This window comes from Panthera tigris, chromosome D2 (genome assembly GCF_018350195.1).
Source record: "Panthera tigris isolate Pti1 chromosome D2, P.tigris_Pti1_mat1.1, whole genome shotgun sequence".
Taxonomy (NCBI): domain Eukaryota; kingdom Metazoa; phylum Chordata; class Mammalia; order Carnivora; family Felidae; genus Panthera; species Panthera tigris.
In genome coordinates this window covers 47023694-47042932 of record NC_056670.1, presented here as the reverse complement: position 1 = coordinate 47042932, position 19239 = coordinate 47023694, and the positions used below count along the sequence as shown (strand labels likewise).

At 40.9% G+C, this 19239-nt stretch overlaps 1 protein-coding gene across 4 annotated transcripts; it reads left to right on the top strand.

The window, feature by feature from the left end:
- The first annotated feature begins 2476 nt into the window (after positions 1-2476).
- Positions 2477-18879, top strand: NCOA4 (nuclear receptor coactivator 4). Of its 4 annotated transcripts, none has more exons than XM_042960552.1 (10): positions 2477-2532; positions 9275-9429; positions 10685-10825; positions 11000-11088; positions 11555-11663; positions 13483-13575; positions 14094-14240; positions 15344-16336; positions 16794-16934; positions 17299-18879. In XM_042960552.1, the coding sequence occupies exons 2-10, from the start codon at positions 9289-9291 to the stop codon at positions 17302-17304; spliced, it is 1860 nt and encodes a 619-aa protein (XP_042816486.1). In that variant the 5' UTR covers positions 2477-2532; positions 9275-9288; the 3' UTR covers positions 17305-18879. The 4 variants fall into 4 exon arrangements, with proteins under 4 accessions (XP_042816486.1, XP_042816488.1, XP_042816485.1 ...); XM_042960554.1 differs by lacking the exon at positions 2477-2532 and adding an exon at positions 2539-2639 and having other exon boundaries at positions 14097-14240; XM_042960551.1 differs by lacking the exon at positions 2477-2532 and adding an exon at positions 2539-2639.
- Positions 18880-19239: the final 360 nt, after the last annotated feature.

Genomic DNA, 19239 nt, shown 5'->3' with positions numbered 1-19239 from the left:
ATAATGTGGCATGTTACAGGTGTCATACTGGAAACCTGTTCAGAATGTAGTGAATCCAGAGGAGGCAGCAGCTAACCCTGTTGGCTAAAACTATTGAGGACAGGGGTGCTTGGTCAGGAGAGGCTTCACAGTAGTGGCGACTTGGGCATGGTTAGAAAGTGGACAGGTGGGGAGAAGGGAACTGGTATTGCTGGCAGAGAGAGTTGGGAGAGCCAAGCTGGACAAGGTGAACCAGCCTGGACTTTTCATGGAACAGCTGTGTAGCAGATCACGGTGTGGGGGTTCCTTTGGGGAAACAGCAGGAGAGCCATGTTGGAACAAGAAAATAGAGAACTTTATTGCCTTTATACAAAATTTGGACTGTATCTTGTAGGTAAGTGGGGAGTCATTGGAAAGTTATAGTTTATGTTCTCTTTAGATGAGATGATCTACTGGGAGTGGATGGTTCACTTGTTCTGAGATAGCAAGCATAGAAATCTTGAAGCAGAAGAGAGTAAAATACCCTTTAGAATGTAAACATTGTATAAAGATGCAAGGGCAAATAATGAAGCTTAAGGGAGTAAAGAGGAGCCTGCAAAGTGGTTTGAATGCAGAATTCTTCTAGATTTTTATGATTTTTTTCCTCCCCAGTCTTCTTATGTTTATGTAATACTTAATAAATCACATCATTGTAGTAACAACTAAAGTTGGCATAAGCTGACAAAACACTGACTTTTAGTAACTGTAACTTGGGAATTCAAGTGAGGGAGAGCTGGAGCATTTAGTGTGTAGAGGCGTTGGTCAGGATCTTTTAGAGTGAGTGTAGGGCTTATCAGTTATGTAGGTGATGGTCAACATAGTTTCTATTGTATTTACATTGTGAGTATTTTATAGGGACACCTAAAAGATAAAAAGTTTTGACATCAGTTCTGTTTTGATAGACTGAGAATTCCTCCTTTCTAACCATTTGACTTAAAGTACAAAGGGTCATGGGGTGTCTGGGTAGCTCAGTCTGTTAATCATCTGACTCTTGATTTTGGCTCAGGTCATGGTGTCATGGTTCATGGCATTGAGGCCCCGTGTCAGGCTCTGCACTGACAGCGTGTGGGTCCTGCTTGGGATCCTCTCTTTCCCTCTCTCCCTCCCCACCCCTGCCCAAAATAAATAATAATGAATAAAAAAAACTTTAAGAAATTGTTTTCTCATTATTTTTGGTAATGTCTGAAATTTGATCCCAGAAACTTTGTGCATGATAGATAAAACAGGCGCCTCCACAAACTCTGTTCATCTGAAATCTGAGGGATGCGTAATTGAAGGTGATGACCTTTTGTGTTTGCTTTTTGTCATGTGGTTTTTCTTTACTCTTATTATTTACAAAAATCATTTCATCTACATAGACAAGAGCAAGTATTTTGCATTAATATAATTGATTGGAAGGGAATGACTGTGCTGTCTAGATTTTGTCTTCTGGCCTGATTGGATATGCAGACTGTAAGGATTGTTTTTGGAGAAAAAGGCACCAGACTAGAAGTACCATTAGCATGATAATCATACAGGAATACTGTGTCAGGTAGCGTCCTAAACATTTTCCATGTATCAATTCATGTAATTCTCATTGAGTTGGGTCCATTATTATGTCCCCATTTTACAGACCAGGAAACTGAGGCACAGATTGGTTAAGTGACTTGCCTGTAGTCACACAGCACCTAAGTGGGAAGCAAAGTTTTGTACTCAAATGGTCTACCTCGAGTCCATTCTCTTTTGTATTACTGCCTCACTAGGTAGGGCTCTCATTTTAACTTTCGTATTCTCAGCACCTAGAATAGTGCTTGGCATCTGGTAGGTGCTCTAAGCAAGCTTTTTTTTGAATGAAGAGCATTCATGACTTTTAACAGCGGCACTGGACTGTGTGTGGCTTGTGTGCGAGCATGTGATTGTTGTGAGAGACAGACACTAGGGTACAGGTAGAGGTGTGTCACAGATATGAGGGGATGTCTGAGAGGGCCTGGAACAAAAGACGAGGGCCGAACCCCAGCTGGGCTGACAGGGGTGATCTCTGGAAGCGTAAGCTACTGGGAAGGGACATTCCAAGAATAACTCCGTAAGCCTTCTGACTGACCCACGTTTGTTATTTCTCTGTAACGATTAGCAGCAAAACCCTTAAGTCCTCAAAGTCTCGACGATTTGGGGCACAGAGCGAGGTGGACACAGGCTAAGAGTTGGAGCAGCAGGGCGGAGGGGACGCTGGAGAGGAGCCCCCTGGTGTCTGTGGGCCCCTGGCTTCCGGAAGCGGCGGGGAGGGGGTGGAGCTTTGCGAGAGGCTGCGGGGGGCCTCCGGCTGGAGGGGCAGGATGGGGGCGTCCGAGCGGGCGGTTCCTGCAGGCCCGCCCCTGGCGCCGACGTGCGCGTTCCCGGCCGCCGCCGTGGGCCGCTGCCACTAGCGGGCGGGGCGGGGCGCGGCCCGTGGCCTCTGGGACCTTCGGCCCTTGAGTCCGGGATAAAGGGGCCTCTGGCTCGCCAGGCAGGTGGCGCGGCGGAGACTGGGCCTGCGGGGTACGTCGGGCAGCCCAGGGCCGCAGCGGGAGCGCTCTGAGTCGACTCCGCGCGCCGGGCAGAGGAAGGGGCTCTGTGGCCCTGGCTGCGCGCATGCGTGCTGAGAGGTGACCCTGCGGGCTGCTGCTCATACCGGCTACTGTGCTCTTAGAAAGTGTGGGGGAACCTGGAAAGTTGCATGAGTCATTGTTGCTTTTGAACTAGAAAAGTCTTGGCTTTAGGTGGGGAATTTTGTGGTCAGTTTTCAGTTACTGCTTCGGAAATTTGATGTGCTGGGGTTGACTGCTTGTAATTCCGTGTATGAAGGTAGACAGATCCTAGGGCAGTAAGCTCTGAAGTTGTAATCTTAAAATATGCTATGGAGATTTCATTGTTATCTTATTTTGTGTAAGTCTCTTCAGGCATTAACCTTATTTGCCAGGTATAAAAAAATTACGGAGAATCAGATCCTGAATTTCAAAAATACTTTCTTGATAAAGAATTAAAAGTGGGCTGGGGCTAGGGTAAGATATATAGCCTTTGAGGTAATGAATTGTGAAGTAAAAAACCTTTAAAAATTTTTTTAACAAGAAGAAAGAACATGTGAAGAAATGTCTCAAGGTAAAATGGAATGTGGACTATTACTTCATAATTTTTTTTCCTGAAAATTTGTACCAACGGTCTATTATATATTGTCTCATCAAAGATAACTAAATTGGCAGTATTTCAAATTTAGTAGTCAATAAAACATAGATGTATGCTGTGGATTGGTTTTTAGTGTGTGGGTTTCTAGCAATGATTTGGATGCCAGGAAAATAACTAAAAAGTGGACCTCTTTTCTTGGAGAGGAGGTTAGGTGGGAAGGGTGACAAACACTGAGAACTGGAAGGTGCAGTTAGAGATGACCTGGTTTAAGCCTTTGTTCAGACAGACGGATGGAACTCTGAGTGATTGTGATACAGATGTGGGATCAGATCCAGGGCTGCTGCTCCTGTCCTCCTTGCTTGGGACTGGTACTTGGCAGTGTTTTGATTATTCTGAACCTGTCATGATGTGCACGAGCATTATTTATTTTGTTAGCATTATTTAAGGAAAAAAGTTCTGAAAAACTGTCTTAATTTATTGAGGACTATGAAAATGGACAGAATCTTAATGTAAGTTATTTCAGTAGTACAATAGTATTCTATTGGAATGTTAATTTCTTTTTGTTGTTTTTGGGATGTTAATTTCAGACTCTAGAATTGGCAAATAAAAATAATTTGTAAGTGATAATACACTAAAAGAAGAACAAGTTGGTCACAGAGCATCCCGGACTAGACCTTAGGAACCTCAGTTCTAAACCCAAACCTGTTATGGCTGTGGTCCTTTAGATGGATCATTTAAACTGTCTGGGCTTTTGTGGTTTCATCTGTACAATGAGAATAGTCTACTAAAGAGATGGCAAAGAGTTTTTCAACTTAAAAAAATTTTTTTAATGTTTGTTTATTTTTGAGACAGAGAGACAGAGCATGAATGGGGGAGGGTCAGAGAGAGAGGGAGACAGAATTCGAAGCAGGCTCCGGGCTCTGAGCTGTCAGCACAGAGCCCGACACGGGGCTCGAACCCATGGACCACAAGATCATGACCTGAGCCGAAGTTGGACACCCAACCGACTGAGCCACCCAGGCGCCCCCGGGTTTTTCAACTTTAAATTGTGGTTTGTGTTGGTCACAAGAGGGCTATTGCTTTTTGGAAATTTTATGGTTAAATCATATGATAATGACTTAGTTTCATTTGTGGTTAGTTGCTCAATTCTGGTTTCAAGGTCTTTGGGTTTCATAATTAGATTTGTGCCAACCACTGTGCAAAGATGGCATATATAGTTTGTAGAATTCTTGTTTTGGAGAGTTCTGCGTTCTCCGGGAGCTTTATTTTAGGGGTACGTGTGTCTCTCCCTCCTACTTCCCCCTACCCTCAAACCTAGGACAGGAATCCTAGAGGCGGGGAAGTTTTAGAAGCACTTAAATTTTAGATTTTGTCTCAAAAAATATACATTTAAGGCAGTCTTCTTTTGAAGGTGGTAGGGCAGTATTTTGGATTATAAAGATGAATAAAAAAAGATTTTTTTAAAAAAATACTTATTTATTTTTGAGAGAGAGAGAGAGAGAGACAGCACGAGCAGGGGAGGGGCAGAGGGAGAGGGAGACACAGAATCTGAAGTAGGTTCCAGGCTCTGAGCTGTCAGCACAGAGCCTGATGTGGGGCTTGAACTCACAAACTGTCAGATCATGACCTGAGCCGAAGTCAGACGCCTAACTGACTGAGCCACCCAGGTGCCCCAAAAAAGAACATTTTTAATAGTCTTTAATTGATTGGAATTTTAGATTGAGAGCTGATTTGGTCCAGTCTTTTTACAGGTAAGAAAATAGGCAAAATAGGCTCTCAAACCTGAAACAAATGGTGGATTGTTGAAAATGACCATATGCACTAGTTACTTCATACATGTCTCTTTGGATGTGACATTTCATAAAGCTTTCATTAAGCTAGGTCAGTCTTCCCCTCATTGTGATTTGAGTTCACCTGTGTAGTGGTGTTCTTGATTTCCATTCTGAGGGCTTCCTCCTCACTGCAGTACAAAAAGGGAAGCCTTTGCATAACTACTTTCTTGGGATCTAGGCTATAGAAGCTGACTGTCCCCTCCACTGCTGCACAGGGAGGTGGGGGAGACTGCCAAAGGCAGCAGAGAGACAAGCATCCTGGGACTGATCATAAGGAAATGAAACAGGTTTTCTTAGCGACTGACAAATGGGCTCTAAAGATCCTTATTCTTTTTTTTTTTTAATGTTTATTTATTTTTGAGACAGAGAGAGACAGAGCATGAACGGGGGAGGGTCAGAGAGAGAGGGAGACACAGAATCTGAAACAGGCTCCAGGCTCTGAGCTGTCAGCACAGAGCCCGACGTGGGGCTCGAACTCACAGACCGTGAGATCATGACCTGAGCCGAAGTCGGACGCCCAACCGACCAAGCCACCCAGGCACCCTAAAGATCCTTATTCTTAACAAGATGACGGTTTTGAAGGATAACACTCATTTTAATTTGAAAACATGTGATAAATATGTGGGAAAAATCAGTTTTGTAACTTAAAATCTCATCCTGCCTTCTGTCCATAGCTGATAAGGAGAAAAACCAATTTGCCATGTTTTGTTCTCATTAGACAGTTGTATGGTACTTGTGATTGAATTGAAAACATCTATAGGGATCTAGTAATAACAGTCAGCACTTAAATGCATTTGAATGTGCCACCCATATGATGTAGAGCTCGGGTTTTGACATTGTGAAGTGCATTCTAGTTTAATTTTATTGATTAAATTTTATACTGTGCCAGGCATTGTGGCATTCCACACAAATGGTGAGGACCTAAGAATGGGAAATTTGGCACAGGTGAAATTTGGTTAATAATTGGAAAGACAACTAAACATGCCTTGCATAGAACTCTTAAGTGCAAAGTGTAGCAACTTGTGGTAATGAGGTGACTCCAGCTCTCCAAGTATGAGCCAGCGTTTCACTTGTGTTGCACTTGTGTTCACTTGTATTTTTCAGAGTCCCTCCAGTGTGCACCAAGTGTACACTAATTCCTATGCGTAACACATGGCAGCTTCCAGTGTGAAAAAGAAGTTAGAAAAGTAGTGGGGCGCCTGGGTGGTCCAGTCGGTTAAGTGTCTGACTTTGGCTCAGGTTATGATCTCAGTGGTCTGAGTTCCAGCCCCGCATCAGGCTCTATGCTGAGAGCTTGGAGACTGGAGCCCGCTTTGGATTCTGTGTCTGTCTCTCCCCAGCTCATCTTCTGTGAGAGCTTCTCTCTCTCTCTCTCTCTCTCTCAAAAATAAGTAAACATTAAATTAAAAAAAAAGTTAGCAAAGTATTTACAGCTGGTGTTGGTGTTTTGAGGGTTGGAAAAATTTTCCACAGCGATTCCTCTCAAATTTAGTTAAGGAAGCCCTTGCTTTTTAGAAGTCATTATGGGGAGGGGCGCCTGGGTGGCTCAGTCAGTTGAGCATCTGATTCTTGATTTCTTCAGCTCAGGTCATGATCCCAGGGTCATGGGATTGAGCTCCGTGCTGAGTGTGGAGCCTGCTTAGGTCTCTCTCTCTCTGTCTCTCTGTCTCTCTGTCTCTCTCTCTCTCTTTCTCTCTTTCTGTCTCTCTTTTTCTCTCTCTTTCTCTCTCTCTGTCTCTCTCTCTCTCTCTCTCACAAACCCCGTATTGGGTGAGCCCCACTTCTCTATCTCCCCCTCTCTCTGCCCCTCACTCACTTGCGCCCCCTCTCTCTCAAAATAAAAAAAGATTCTCTTCCTCTGCCCTTCTCTCCCTGCCCCCCACCCCCACGCACTCTCTCTCTCAAAAATTAAAAAAAAAAAAAGTCATTATGGGGAAACAGACTAAGGTAACAAAACAATTGGAAATTTCCTGAATTGCCTTCAGTTTCTTATAGGATCTCTAGTTCCTCACTTGGATCTTTTCCTGAGATGGTAAAAAGAAAGCCTGTTAGGCTTCTTCCTCCCATCATTTTATTTTATTTATTATTATTATTTTTTTTAATGTTTATTTTATTTTTGAGACAGAGCATGAATGGGGGAGGGGCAGAGAGAGAGACACAGAATCTGAAGCAGGCTCCAGGCTGTGAGCTGTCAGCACACAGCCCAACGCAGGGCTCCCAACTTGTCAACCGTGAGATCATGACCTGAGTCAAAGTCAGACGCTCAACTGACTGAGCCATTCAGGTGCCCCCCCCCATCATTTTATTTCTGAGGGTGGGGATCACACTGCTTTTGTCCCTTTGTAGTTTCTAGCTAGCTATCTGGTCCTAAACCTAGGCATGGAGATGCAGTCTAGGCCAAAGTTCGCTTTGTCTCAGATGAGGTGTCAGTCATCTGGAGGACTCTGCGCTGGGTAGACTGCTGTTGAGCCAAGAGCAGCCATCTCTCAGAAGGTCCTTGCCTTCAGAACCGATAGTTCTTTTATATATGGTCTCAGATGTCTCATGTTAATCCTCCTCTACTCCCTGTAGGTGATTCTGAACAAATCTAAGTCTTTTTTGACAGGTCGCCAAGTATTTGAGTGTAGTAATCATGTCCTCCCAGAAACTTATCTAGGGTGAACAGCTTCCCTTCCTAGAGAAATTTTTCATATTTTTAGAGTCCCTTTCCCTTTTTTAAATGCGTTTTCTAAAGTGTGTTATTCAGAAAAAAATTTCAAATTTAATGTAATAAATATGGAACAGATTAGTCCTGTGACAAATGCTATACTGTTGGTAAATGCAAATAGTTCATTATTTTTCTTAGACCCTGCACAGTGCTAACTCATGTAGAGCTGTACTTTCAATTACAAATCTTCATCCTTTTAAAAACATTTTATTCTCTTTTACTTTATCTTCCCCCATTCAAGTTTTAAAAATTTACATTCTGTTTTATAAGATTTAACAGTTATGTCGAGATTGTTTTGGACTCTGTTTTTGTCAAAGTCCTGTGTTAACCCCAACTTTAATGTCTGTCTTCTGTTTTTATCCAGGTACTTAAGGAAAACAGTTGAGTAATAGGGGAAAACATACCTCTAAAAACTTCACACACTGGCTTCAGTCTGTTATCCTTTGAGTTGTTTGTAAAAAATAATCCATTTAGTTGTAGTTCTGTTTAGCTCATATTCACTTTGTCCTCGAAGACCGTATGTAACCTTGTCACAGGCTGCACTGTGGAGCATCCACATAGATTGTGGCTGCAGGATTACGTTGAGTGGCCAGTTTAGTAAAACTATTCAAGAAGGAAGAAACTTTGGTATCACAGGGCTTAGTGACTTAGTGAACACATGCTGGGCTACACCGATTACTGCTTTTTTCTAAGTGTTTACAAATGATCGCTGATTCTAGATCTTTCCAGGATAGACACAAACTTCTTCCAGCGGTTTTTTTAAGCTTTTGCTTCATTGTTTTCCAATGCTTCTGTTTCAGTGTCCTATTATGTCATTGGTTATGTGCTGTTCTTTCCACTTCTGTTTCTTATCTCTTGTAAACCTAGGATTGTAGAAAATTCCTGTAGCAGCCCACACCAATGCCTGTAAGCATTTCCCTTATCAGAATCCTATGAAAGTATTTTGTTAGATTTACATTCTTGAAAACTTCTTAGCTATGAAACCATCCCTAAGTTAGTTCTTCCTAAATTAAAAAAAAAGTCCCATCTAAAAGAGAAAAGAGGAAATACATTAAAATTTCCTCTTTCTCAATAAATATAGGCAAATGCCAGATCTAAACTATGTTCTAAATTCTGTTTACCAATTACTGGTTTGTCGCTACTTTTCAAAATAATTATGGATCTTTCTAGACCTTTTAGTCTTCACCTCTAAATCTGTAAAATAAGAACACATGCCTCCTATGATTTTATATGTGTTATAAATAGAAATTTACATTCCAGTGTTCTTTTAACTTTTTGGAGGCTACATAATTGCCCTATCGGTTCAGGAAAATTGGTGTTTTTTAGGAACAGTTTGTTCACATGTAAAGTGTCACTAACCTAGATGCCTAGAATTATATGTCAGGAATGCAGTAGTGTTGAGCAGGAAGGAAGAAGCAGTATTTTTTGAGTATACTGTGTGCTGGGTCATGTGTTGGAAGTAATCTAATTTTGCTAGTTATTGGGAACTGGTTGGAATGATCAGTTGGGGGATGATTGAAAGGTGGTTTTTGGTTGCAATTACAGTGCAATTTAGATTTTTTCTTTCTTTCTTTCAAAGGAACAGTGAGCAGAATGAGTACCTCACAGGACCAGAGTGGCTGCTCCAGTAATAGAGAACCCCTTTTGAGGTGTTGTGATGCACGGAGGGACTTGGAGCTTGCTATTGGTGGAGTTCTCCGGGCTGAACAGCAAATTAAAGATAACTTGCGAGAGGTGTGATGTGCGCTTTTTTCTTCCCTTGTCTGGGCTCTTAGCACAGGGCTGGTTAGAGCATGGCCAAGGGCTTGACTTCTCAGTGCCATCCAGAAAGTTTCACCCCATGCCTTGCACGGTATGCCTGAAATGTTAATGCTTTTGATCCCCAGGGGAAATTAAACATATGGTAGAAGAGTCTGGAAAACCTTGTACCACTGTAAAGAGTTCCGCATGCATTGTGTGTGGTCCCTGTGCCAAGCACTGCCATCAATAAAACATAACAAAATGAATGAGCACTACTGCTCAGCTGTGTCCTTGTTGCATAAAGGGTGGCACTTCATCATGTCCCCTACCATCCTTTAACTTGGTGGTGGCATGGTTTTGTTGGTGGCATGGTTCTGTAAATAACTTTATCTGTTAGAGCAAGCCAGAATGAAATCTTTTTGTTCCATTGGCCTACTAGTACCGTGTTGGTGAAGACCAATACTTGGAATACTTCCAATACTTGGAAGACCAAGTATTACATGACTTTGAAATAAAACTTTATTATATAGAAAAACTTATTTAAAAATCGTTTCTTATGTGAATTCTCAGATTTTATGGCTGTTTTGGTTTCTTTCCTTAGGATTTTTACATTTGTCCTTTTCTGAATCGCCGTTTATGCTTCCAGAAACATTTAGTTTATAGTTTTACTTAAACTGTCTGCCCTAATGGTCTTGTAGCTATTGACATGTAGTGGCACATCTCTTTACTGAATTGGCTTACTGTAAATGGATTGCTCATTTGTAGAGTGAGAAAACAGATAAGGGCTAGCTATTAAGTTAACACTCCTATCTTACTCCACTGATGAATTTGTCAGACTATAGGTTTTCAAATTATACGGAAAACTGAGGGGGATCAGTGTTACATGGCATATCATTTATTTTCTCTTGATTACTTTAGGCCACCCAAATAAGCCGGTTCCTCTTCAGAGGGAGGGTGTATTGAATGAGGATTTTTGAGCCTGTGAATGTCTTTATGTCTGGAATTCTTAAACTGGGTCCATGGGGCTTTGGTGGTTTCATGGGTGGACTTCGGGACCCTAAACCCTGAAATTAGGGGCAAAATTTTGAGTATATAGTATGTGTTTTTCTGGGGAGATGCTCCATAGATGTCATTGGATAACCAAAAGGATGTGTGACCCCCCCAAAGTTTAAGTACCTCACCATTCTGTGGGTAACACCATTCTTCGGGCTTATAACAGGAGTGAAGCTAACAGGTATGCATTTCCTAGGTCAAAGCCCAGATTCACAGCTGCATAAGCCGTCACCTGGAATGCCTTCGAAGCCGTGAGGTGTGGCTGTATGAACAGGTGGATCTCATCTATCAGCTTAAAGAAGAGACACTTCAGCAGCAGGCCCAACAGCTCTACTGGGTAAGGTGGTTGGTTGCAAGGCTGTAATTGGTTTTGACTGTGGCTTTTGGTTTCCAGAGAATGCCTTTCCTATAATGTAGCATTAATATAGATCAGGTAAAAGTTTAATTTCAAGTGCTGTTTGTTAACTTGGATATACTCAGTGTGGCTAGACGGTTTCAATTTTTCTTACAGTTACTGGGCCAGTTCAATTGTCTTATTCATCAACTGGAGTGCACCCAAAACAAAGATCTAGCCAATCAAGTCTCTGTGTGCCTAGAGAGGTAAAGATGTTTTTTGCTTGTTTTGACTTTTGGCTCTTTGACTTTGATACATTTTTTAAAAAGTCAAAATTGATTGAGAGCAGGGGAGGGGCAGAGAGAGAGGGACACAGAGCATCCTAAAGCAGGCTCTGCGCTGTCAGCGCAAAGCCCAATGTGGGACTAGAACCTGCGGACTGAGATCATGACCTGAGAGATGAAGTTGGACACTCAACTGACAGAGCCACCCAGGCGCCGCTAAAAAAGTCAATTCTGTAACTCATTGTATGTCTTGGATTTAACTTCTTTTTTTCTGTGATAAGGTCATCCTGCTTTATATATTTAATGTTACACTGGGTGGTGCGTAGTTAAGTCATCTACCTGTGATGAGTTTCTTAGAAAAGTAGTCATTTCAGATTACTCACAGTTTGGCTTTGTTTTGGATTAAATAGTTACTCCTTAAAAAAGCCAGGTTTTATTTTTTCTCCAGACTGGGCAATCTGACCCTCAAACCTGAAGATTCGACTGTCCTACTTTTTGAAGCGGACACAACTGCTCTGCGCCAGGCCATCACCACATTTGGATCCCTCAAGACCATTGTGAGTGTTGTTGATCTCAGATAATTCATAGTGCACTTCTCAGATCTGTGGACTCACAGATGGTCTTAAAAACATCACATTTTTCCTATGAATAGTGGCTTTCTTGAGAATTTGATAAAACTTCAGAAGTTTCATGTTCTGAATAAGTTGATGTGAGCATTAGGCTGTGGTAGTTCTTGGAATGTGGTATTGATTCATGGATAATCGCCAGAATTCATCTTGTATTTCTTTATTTTTTTATTAAAATTTTAAAAAATATTTTAATGTTCACTTATTTTTGAGAGAGAGAGAGAGAGACAGTGCGAACAAGGAAGGGGAAGAGAGAGAGGGAGACAGAATCTGAAGCAGGCTCCAGACTCTGGGCTGTCAGCACAGAGCCTGATGCAGGGCTCAAAATCACAAACCATGAGATAATGCCCTGAGCTAAAGTTGGATGCCCAACCGACTGAGCCACCCAGGTGCTGCTTTTTATTTTATTTTTGAGAGATAGAGAGAGAGGGAGCGTGAGCGAGCACAAGCAGGGGAGGGGGAGAGAGAGAGGGAGACACAGAATCCGAAGCAGGCTCCAGGCTCCAGGCTCCGAGCTGTCAGCATAGAGCATGATGCAGGGCTCGAACTCACTGACCGTGAGATCATGACCTGAGCCAAGGTCGGACGCTTAACTAACTGAGCTACCCAGGTGCCCCCCTCTTTATTTATTTTTTAAGTTTATTTATCTTAGAGAGTTGAGTGAGCGGGGAAGGGGCAGAGACAGAGGGAGAGAGAGAATCCCAAGCAGGTTCTGTACTGTCAACGCAGAGCCTGACATGGGGATTGATGTCCTGAACCAAGAGATCATGACCTGAGCCGAAACCAAGAGTTGGATGCTTAACTGACTGAGCCACCCAGGCGCCCCAGTCTTGTATGTCCTTAAGTAACTTGGGGAGATATATATATATTATATATATATATATATATATATATATTATATATATATATATTTTTTTTTTTTTTTTTTTTTTTAAGTAATCTGCACCCAGCGTGGGGCTTGAACTCACAACTCTGAGATCAGGAGTTGCATGCTTTACCAACTGAGCCAGCCAGCCACCCCTTTTTTAAATACTTTGACATATTTCTTACAGAATATTTCTTGGTCTTTTTTAAGTTTAGTTTTTTTTTTTATTTATTTTTTTTTAATGTTTATTCATTTTTGAGAGACAGAGACAGAGTATGAGCGGGAAGGGGCAGAGAGAGAGGGAGAGACAGAATCTGAAGCAGGCTCCAGGCTCTGAGCTGTCAGCACAGTGCCCGATGTGGAGCTCGAACTCACGAACTGTGAGATCATGACCTGAGCTGAAGTCGGACGCTCAACCGACTGAGCCACCCAGGTGCCCCAGTTAAGTTTAGTTTTTTATTTTGAGAGAGCAGGTGAGGGGCAGAGAGAGGGAGAAACAGAATCCCAAGCTGTCTCTGTGCTGTCAGTGAGGAGCCCTATGCTGGACTTGAACTCACAAGTTGGATACTTAACCGACTGAGCCACCCAGGTGTACCTTGAATGGTCTTTAGTCTGAGGAACCAAACATGTTCTCACTTGGGTTTTATTAAAAGCAGTAATACTACCAATTCTGGTGAATTCTCTTGTATGATGATAGTTATGTGATAGAGAATTCTCAGATTTCATAACTATTTGTAGGTCATCGAGTTTAGTATAAAGAATATTTATTTTAGTGAAATGGTAATGCTTGGCTTCCTGTGTTTGACATTTAGGAATTACAGTTTCACTTTTTTGGGATGAAAGCATAATTTGCATTTCAAAGATTAATTTGCTTTTATTTTATAGCAAATTCCTGAGCACCTGATGGCTCATGCTAGTTCATCATCAAATATTGGGTCCTTCCTGGAGAAAAGAGGCTATATCCCATTGCCAGAACAGGTAAAATGTCATTTTTTTTTTCTGGTAACGAAGTTATTACTTGGCTTATATTTCTTTTGGGTTTTGATTAAATCACTTTCTTTTTTTTGCTATCATTTATTTGTAAAAAGGCATAAGTGGTATTGAGTTAGTTTATGCAATTAAATGCTCCTTTTGAGACTGAATGAGAGATAGAAATTTAGAGGTTTTATAGATGTTAAGAGAGAAAGTCATTGTTAGCAACCCATAAGAAATTATCATTAGCTGTCTGGGGTGGTTCTCTCTTGGGGAACCTTCTCTTCATAATTGATAGAGATGATTTACTTCTTAAGGCGGTGTGAATATAGGCTGCTAGATGTTTTGAGTGGAGAAGAACCCTGGAGATGAGATATACTTCTTGTAAGATGGAGGCTTAGGGAAGTTGTGTCACTTGTGCTGTCAGTTGGAAGCCAAAATTAGAAACTTGGGTCTCCTTTCCTGGTGAACTTTTGACGGCATTTGGCATGGCCTTGTTAAGCAGTGAAGTATCATGTGATTAGCAGAAGTCAGCATCCAGCACCATGGCTGTCCCTCTCAGCGAATGGCTCCTTGGAAACAAACCCACCACTGGTCAGCAGGCTCCTTACATACCCAGCACCAACCTCCAGGAGTGGCTTACCCAGAAGCAGACCTTGGAGAATAGTCAGGTGTGTTGCTGCTTTTATTGTTTCTGAGTAGATGCAGTAGTAGATGGGTTTAGTTTTTAACTCTTAGTGTACATCTTTTAGTTTTTAGTCTTGAAATACTTTTATGACTTTATAGTACAACAGTGATACCTCTTCACTATGGATAGAAAGGTTAGGAAACAGAACTGTAAAGAAATACAAACCCATAACCCCAACATGCAGAGATAACTGTTTTAACATTTTTATTTGTATACTTCCATTTTTTTTTTTTTTTTTTTTTTTTTTATGCGTACATATACTTAAATCTGTAAATCCTGTTTTGGCTAGCAGATTTTTTTTTTTCACTAGTAGAGCATGAATATATTTCTCTTTCATTTAATTTCTTCCATAAAATCCTTAATAGTATATCTTATTGATTGGCTGTAACTTAAACTCCCAATTTTTCTGGGTATCAAGTTCCTCTGAACAGCCAGGAGTTAATTTATGCTCATTCTTGATTAATTCCTTAGGAGTAAAATCCTAGAAATTTAGAAATTGCATTTCTAGATTATAATTCTGCATACCCTTCAAGACTTGTGATAAGTATTGCCAGTTTGGCTTTCCAGGAAGTTGATAAGCAATTTATATTCAGAAGAATATTTGGAATATATTGAGGGTGCTCCCTTCCCTAAAACTTCTCTAATAGTGGTAATCATTTATAAGCTTCTTTGTTTTCTTTGAATTTGATACAAAGTAACATTTTACTTTTGTTTTGAAGTTTCTTTGATTATGGAGGTTATTATTCACGTTTCTCGGCCTTTGATGACCTGCCTAATCATCGTTTGTTCATTTTTGTCTTCTTTATTCATAAAAGCATATTATGTAGAACTGCTAGCCTCTCTTCTATCAAATATGCTGTAGATGCTTTCTCATAGTTGGTATTTAGTATTTTTCAGTTTTTTAAAAGCTATAGAAAATAAATTTATATTCTTCAATATTTCAATATCCCAACAGAGAAATCCTTTGTGTCTTCACCTTACATACTTAAATTTGGAAACACTGGGCAGTGCAATAAATTTGCGTATAGAACTCTTATATGCAGTCATAATGTACTGGTGAACTAATACTGTGTACTTTTTATGTAGACTTCTGCCAGAGCCTGCAATTTCTTCAGTAATGTCTGGGGCAACCTGAAGGGCTTAGAAAACTGGCTCCACAAGAGTCAGCAACAAGAGGTCCCTGAAAAACCAACTTACCAAAAGTGTAATAGCCGTTCTACTACCAGTTCTTACTCCACTGAAATTGAAAAGGTTGGAGATCTGGAGCTTGATCAAGATGAGATGGATCTTTCTGACTGGCTGGTGACTCCTCAGGAATCCCAGAAGCTGGAGAAGCCTGGCAAAGGCAGCTGTGAAGCCAGTGAGAAGTTTAAGCTCCTGTTTCAGGTGTTCCAGGAGCCCTATAGTGTGAGTGATTGGCTTCTCAAACCCGATTCCTGCACCAATTGTCGGGGCAACCAGCCCAAAGGTGTGGAGATTGAAAACCTGGGCAATCTGAAGTGCCTGAATGACCACTTAGAGGCTAAGAAACCCTTGTCCACTCCCAGTGTGATTACTGAGGATTGGCTTGTCCAGAACCATCAGGAGCCATATAAAGTAGAGGAGGTGTGCAGAGCCAATGAGCCCTGTACGAGCTTTGCGGAGTGTGTGTGTGATGAAAACTGTGAGAAGGAAGCTCTGTGTAAGTGGCTTCTGAAGAAAGAAGGGAAAGATAAAAATGGTGTGCCTGTGGAACCAAATCCTGAGCCTGACAAGTGTATAGATTCCCTGAGTGTGTGGCTCTGTCCTTCCAGAAAAGAGGCAACAGAACAAGCTAAGACATCAAAGGCAGTGGCTCCTTCTAGTATTGCTAATTCCTTCCAAGTCATAAGGAGCAGTCCCCTGTCAGAGTGGCTCATCACACCCTCCTGCAAAGAAGGATGTCCCAAGGAAGTGCCTATTACTGAGGACAGAGCTGGCAAACAAAAGCTTGTGAACCCCGTGGCCACAGCTGACTGGGTTTTGCCAGGAAACAAGATGGGAAGCCTCAGCCAGTTATCCTCAGGGGAAGACAAGTGGCTACTTCGAAAGAAGGCCAAGGTGAGCACAGGCATCAGAATAACACCATTTTAAATGTATTTAATAGATTTATACTTTCTTAATTAATCCCAAACCTTGCAAACGGGCCAGATCCTTAAATATGGTAGTATTATTTGGCCTCAGTATTAACTTTGATGCCATGTTAGAACAGAATGGAAGATTTGTGATAATTATTCAGACAGATTTTTACATATTTTCCAGGTCCCCAGTCCCCATCCTGCAGGAAAGAAAAAAAAAACAAAAAAAACAACCCACCAGCCTTTTTATTGGCTGTCTATGGAAGAGATTAAACATTTGTACCTTTGCTTTTGCTTATTAGAGAATGGCCAACATTTATGTTATTACAAAATGGCCAACATTATTCCTTATAGATGCTACAGTCTTTGGAAAATGAGTTAAGTTGGTCTCTTGCCTCCCAATTGTCATGTAACAACCTGCCCTTTTTGTCTTCTTGCAGGAAGTATTACTTAATTCACCCCTGCAGGAGGAACATAACTTTCCCCAAGATCGTTATGGCCTCCCAGCAGTTTGTGATCTCTTTGCCTGTATGCAGCTTAAAGTTGACAAAGAAAAGTGGTTGTATCGAACTCCTCTACAGGTGGGTATACATGTCCCTGGTGTAAAAAAAAAAAAAAATTACAGATTTTAGCTGCTTGTAAATGTTTTGTCTTCTGTATGAATTCATACTTTGCCCACGGAACCCCTTTCCTATGAATGGTATGTGTATTAGGCAGATGAGGGTCAGGGGGTGGATCATAGCGGTTTCATGTATTTCACTTGAACTTGCTTTACGAAGTAACTAGGACACACTTCAAAGTGACCTTTCAGGAGGATACAGCTGTCGGGAATTTTCAGAGCCTGTGTGGATTCTAATAGCTTATTGAGAAATTAGCGCTTTAAGGTGGGAAGAGATTTGCTTTTATCCTATAGTTGATTTTTTAATCTGTGGGCCTTCTTTACAGATGTGAAAGGATGGAACACTGGAGTCAAACAACTTTTCTGCAGATTATCACACCTCCATGAGCCGAGTGACTGTGCGGCTTGCCAAATCCTTGTGTTTCTGGGTCTGTCCAGTCAGCTTCATTCCTTTCCTGCCTAACTTTGAACTAGTGAAGAGAAATAAGTCATCAAATTATGAGTTACTGTGTAAAAGAAAAAGGCTGTTTGTCGATGCTGAGGTGATTCAGTTCCTTCTTACAGAAGTATTAACTTAAATTCACCCCTCCACTAGAAACACAGCATCTTGGTGGATAGGTCTTTTTCATAAGCCTCTACAGCTCCTTAGATTGGGTTGTTACTAGAAGTACATTAAAACACTGTAGTTTTAAAAATGAAATAGTTCTATAATCAAGGTGTGTCGATGTATTCAAAAGCTACTAGTAAACTTCCCTAACGTTTTGATTGCCCTCCTTTAGATGCTTCCCTTGCTGTGGGTTTTCTTCCGTTGGTGGTGGAAGTAATGATTTTTCTGTTTAATTAATATAGTATATTTCACACAAATAGTTAACTTTGCCAATATAATGATTGTTTTCTTACCAAAATGTGTATTAACAATCTGGGCGTTTTTTGACATTATAAAACTAGCCTACATGTCAGATTCTACATTATTTTTCTCCTTTTGAGAGACTCAGCTACTGCAAATTTTCTTTTTCCCTTTTCTAAGTTACTGACTTATCTCCCGAGCTTTTAGAAGAGCTCCATGTTGCTTCAAGACTGTATTCAGGGTAGTCCTAGCCACTTTCAAAATACTCTCAACTCCAGGCAAAAGAACCCTAGTGTTGACTAGTCAAAAGAGCAAAAGGCAAGACCTGTTAGAAATGCAGTATTTGAGCTATTTGCTATCCTAAGGGTTATTGGTGCGTCCTGTGTAAATGGAAGCTGAGCTTGACACCTGGTGCTTTTAACGAGGGATAGATTAAGTGTCCTCTCACTGCAAGCATAGCATCTCTATACCTCCAAGAGTAGAATGCAGTGCCCTTTTAGTGAACAGGCTGTTTTGAACACTTGTGCCTTGGGGTGTTTATGAAGCTTTATGAAAACTTAATGTTTTCTCGGTATCCTTAAAAGTCACATATATGCTTTATGAAGTTTCTCTGTAGGAAGTGGGATTTATAATGTTTTAAAATTCTTTAAAGTGAGTTAACTTAGCTGCTTTCCAGGCTTTTAAACTGTTAGGCCACTCAGCTTGCCTGTGTTATCGTTAACTTTTAAAGTTTGTGATGTGGTCATCTAGAAATTCCTTTTAGGGAAACTTCACAGTCCCATAGTCCTTGCCATACAGCTTTGTTAGGCTTGAACCACAGCTGAAAAGAACCTATTTTTTGGTCCCCCCCGCCCCCAATACCACTTAGAACTTTAATAAAAGTGGCAGGTAAAAACTTAAGGAGCCTTTTCCATTATCTTAGGTTGCAGGAAACTTTGTAGTTTTTGAGGTTTAACAATGTATTCCTGATTTTACATTCATCACTATGTTAATGAGTATGTAAAACATTCTTTTGCATTGATGCATTTTGTACCTCCCTCCATTAAAAGCATAACAGCCAGAGGTGTTGTGTGTATTTGTAAAAACTACCGTGTCACAAAATATTCTACCACATTAAGCTTTGGTTAGGAGTATAGCTAAAAAATTTGAACATAAATTGGTTTTTGTATTCACTTAAATATTAGTGTATTTTTATGAAACTTAAAATTAGCAAAAGATAGGTATATTACTAACTTCATTTTTAGGCTTTTCCTGAAGACTTCAGATCTACTCTTTTTAATTTTTAATCTGTTCTGTATGAAATATATTAAACTCACTTTTCTTAAAAACCAGAGGCCTTCAGCCAAGGTTCAGTGCTTTCCTGTCAAATTCCTTACTAGGTGCATGCCAAAGGCCCCACCTTTACTCTTTTCTTTCCCAT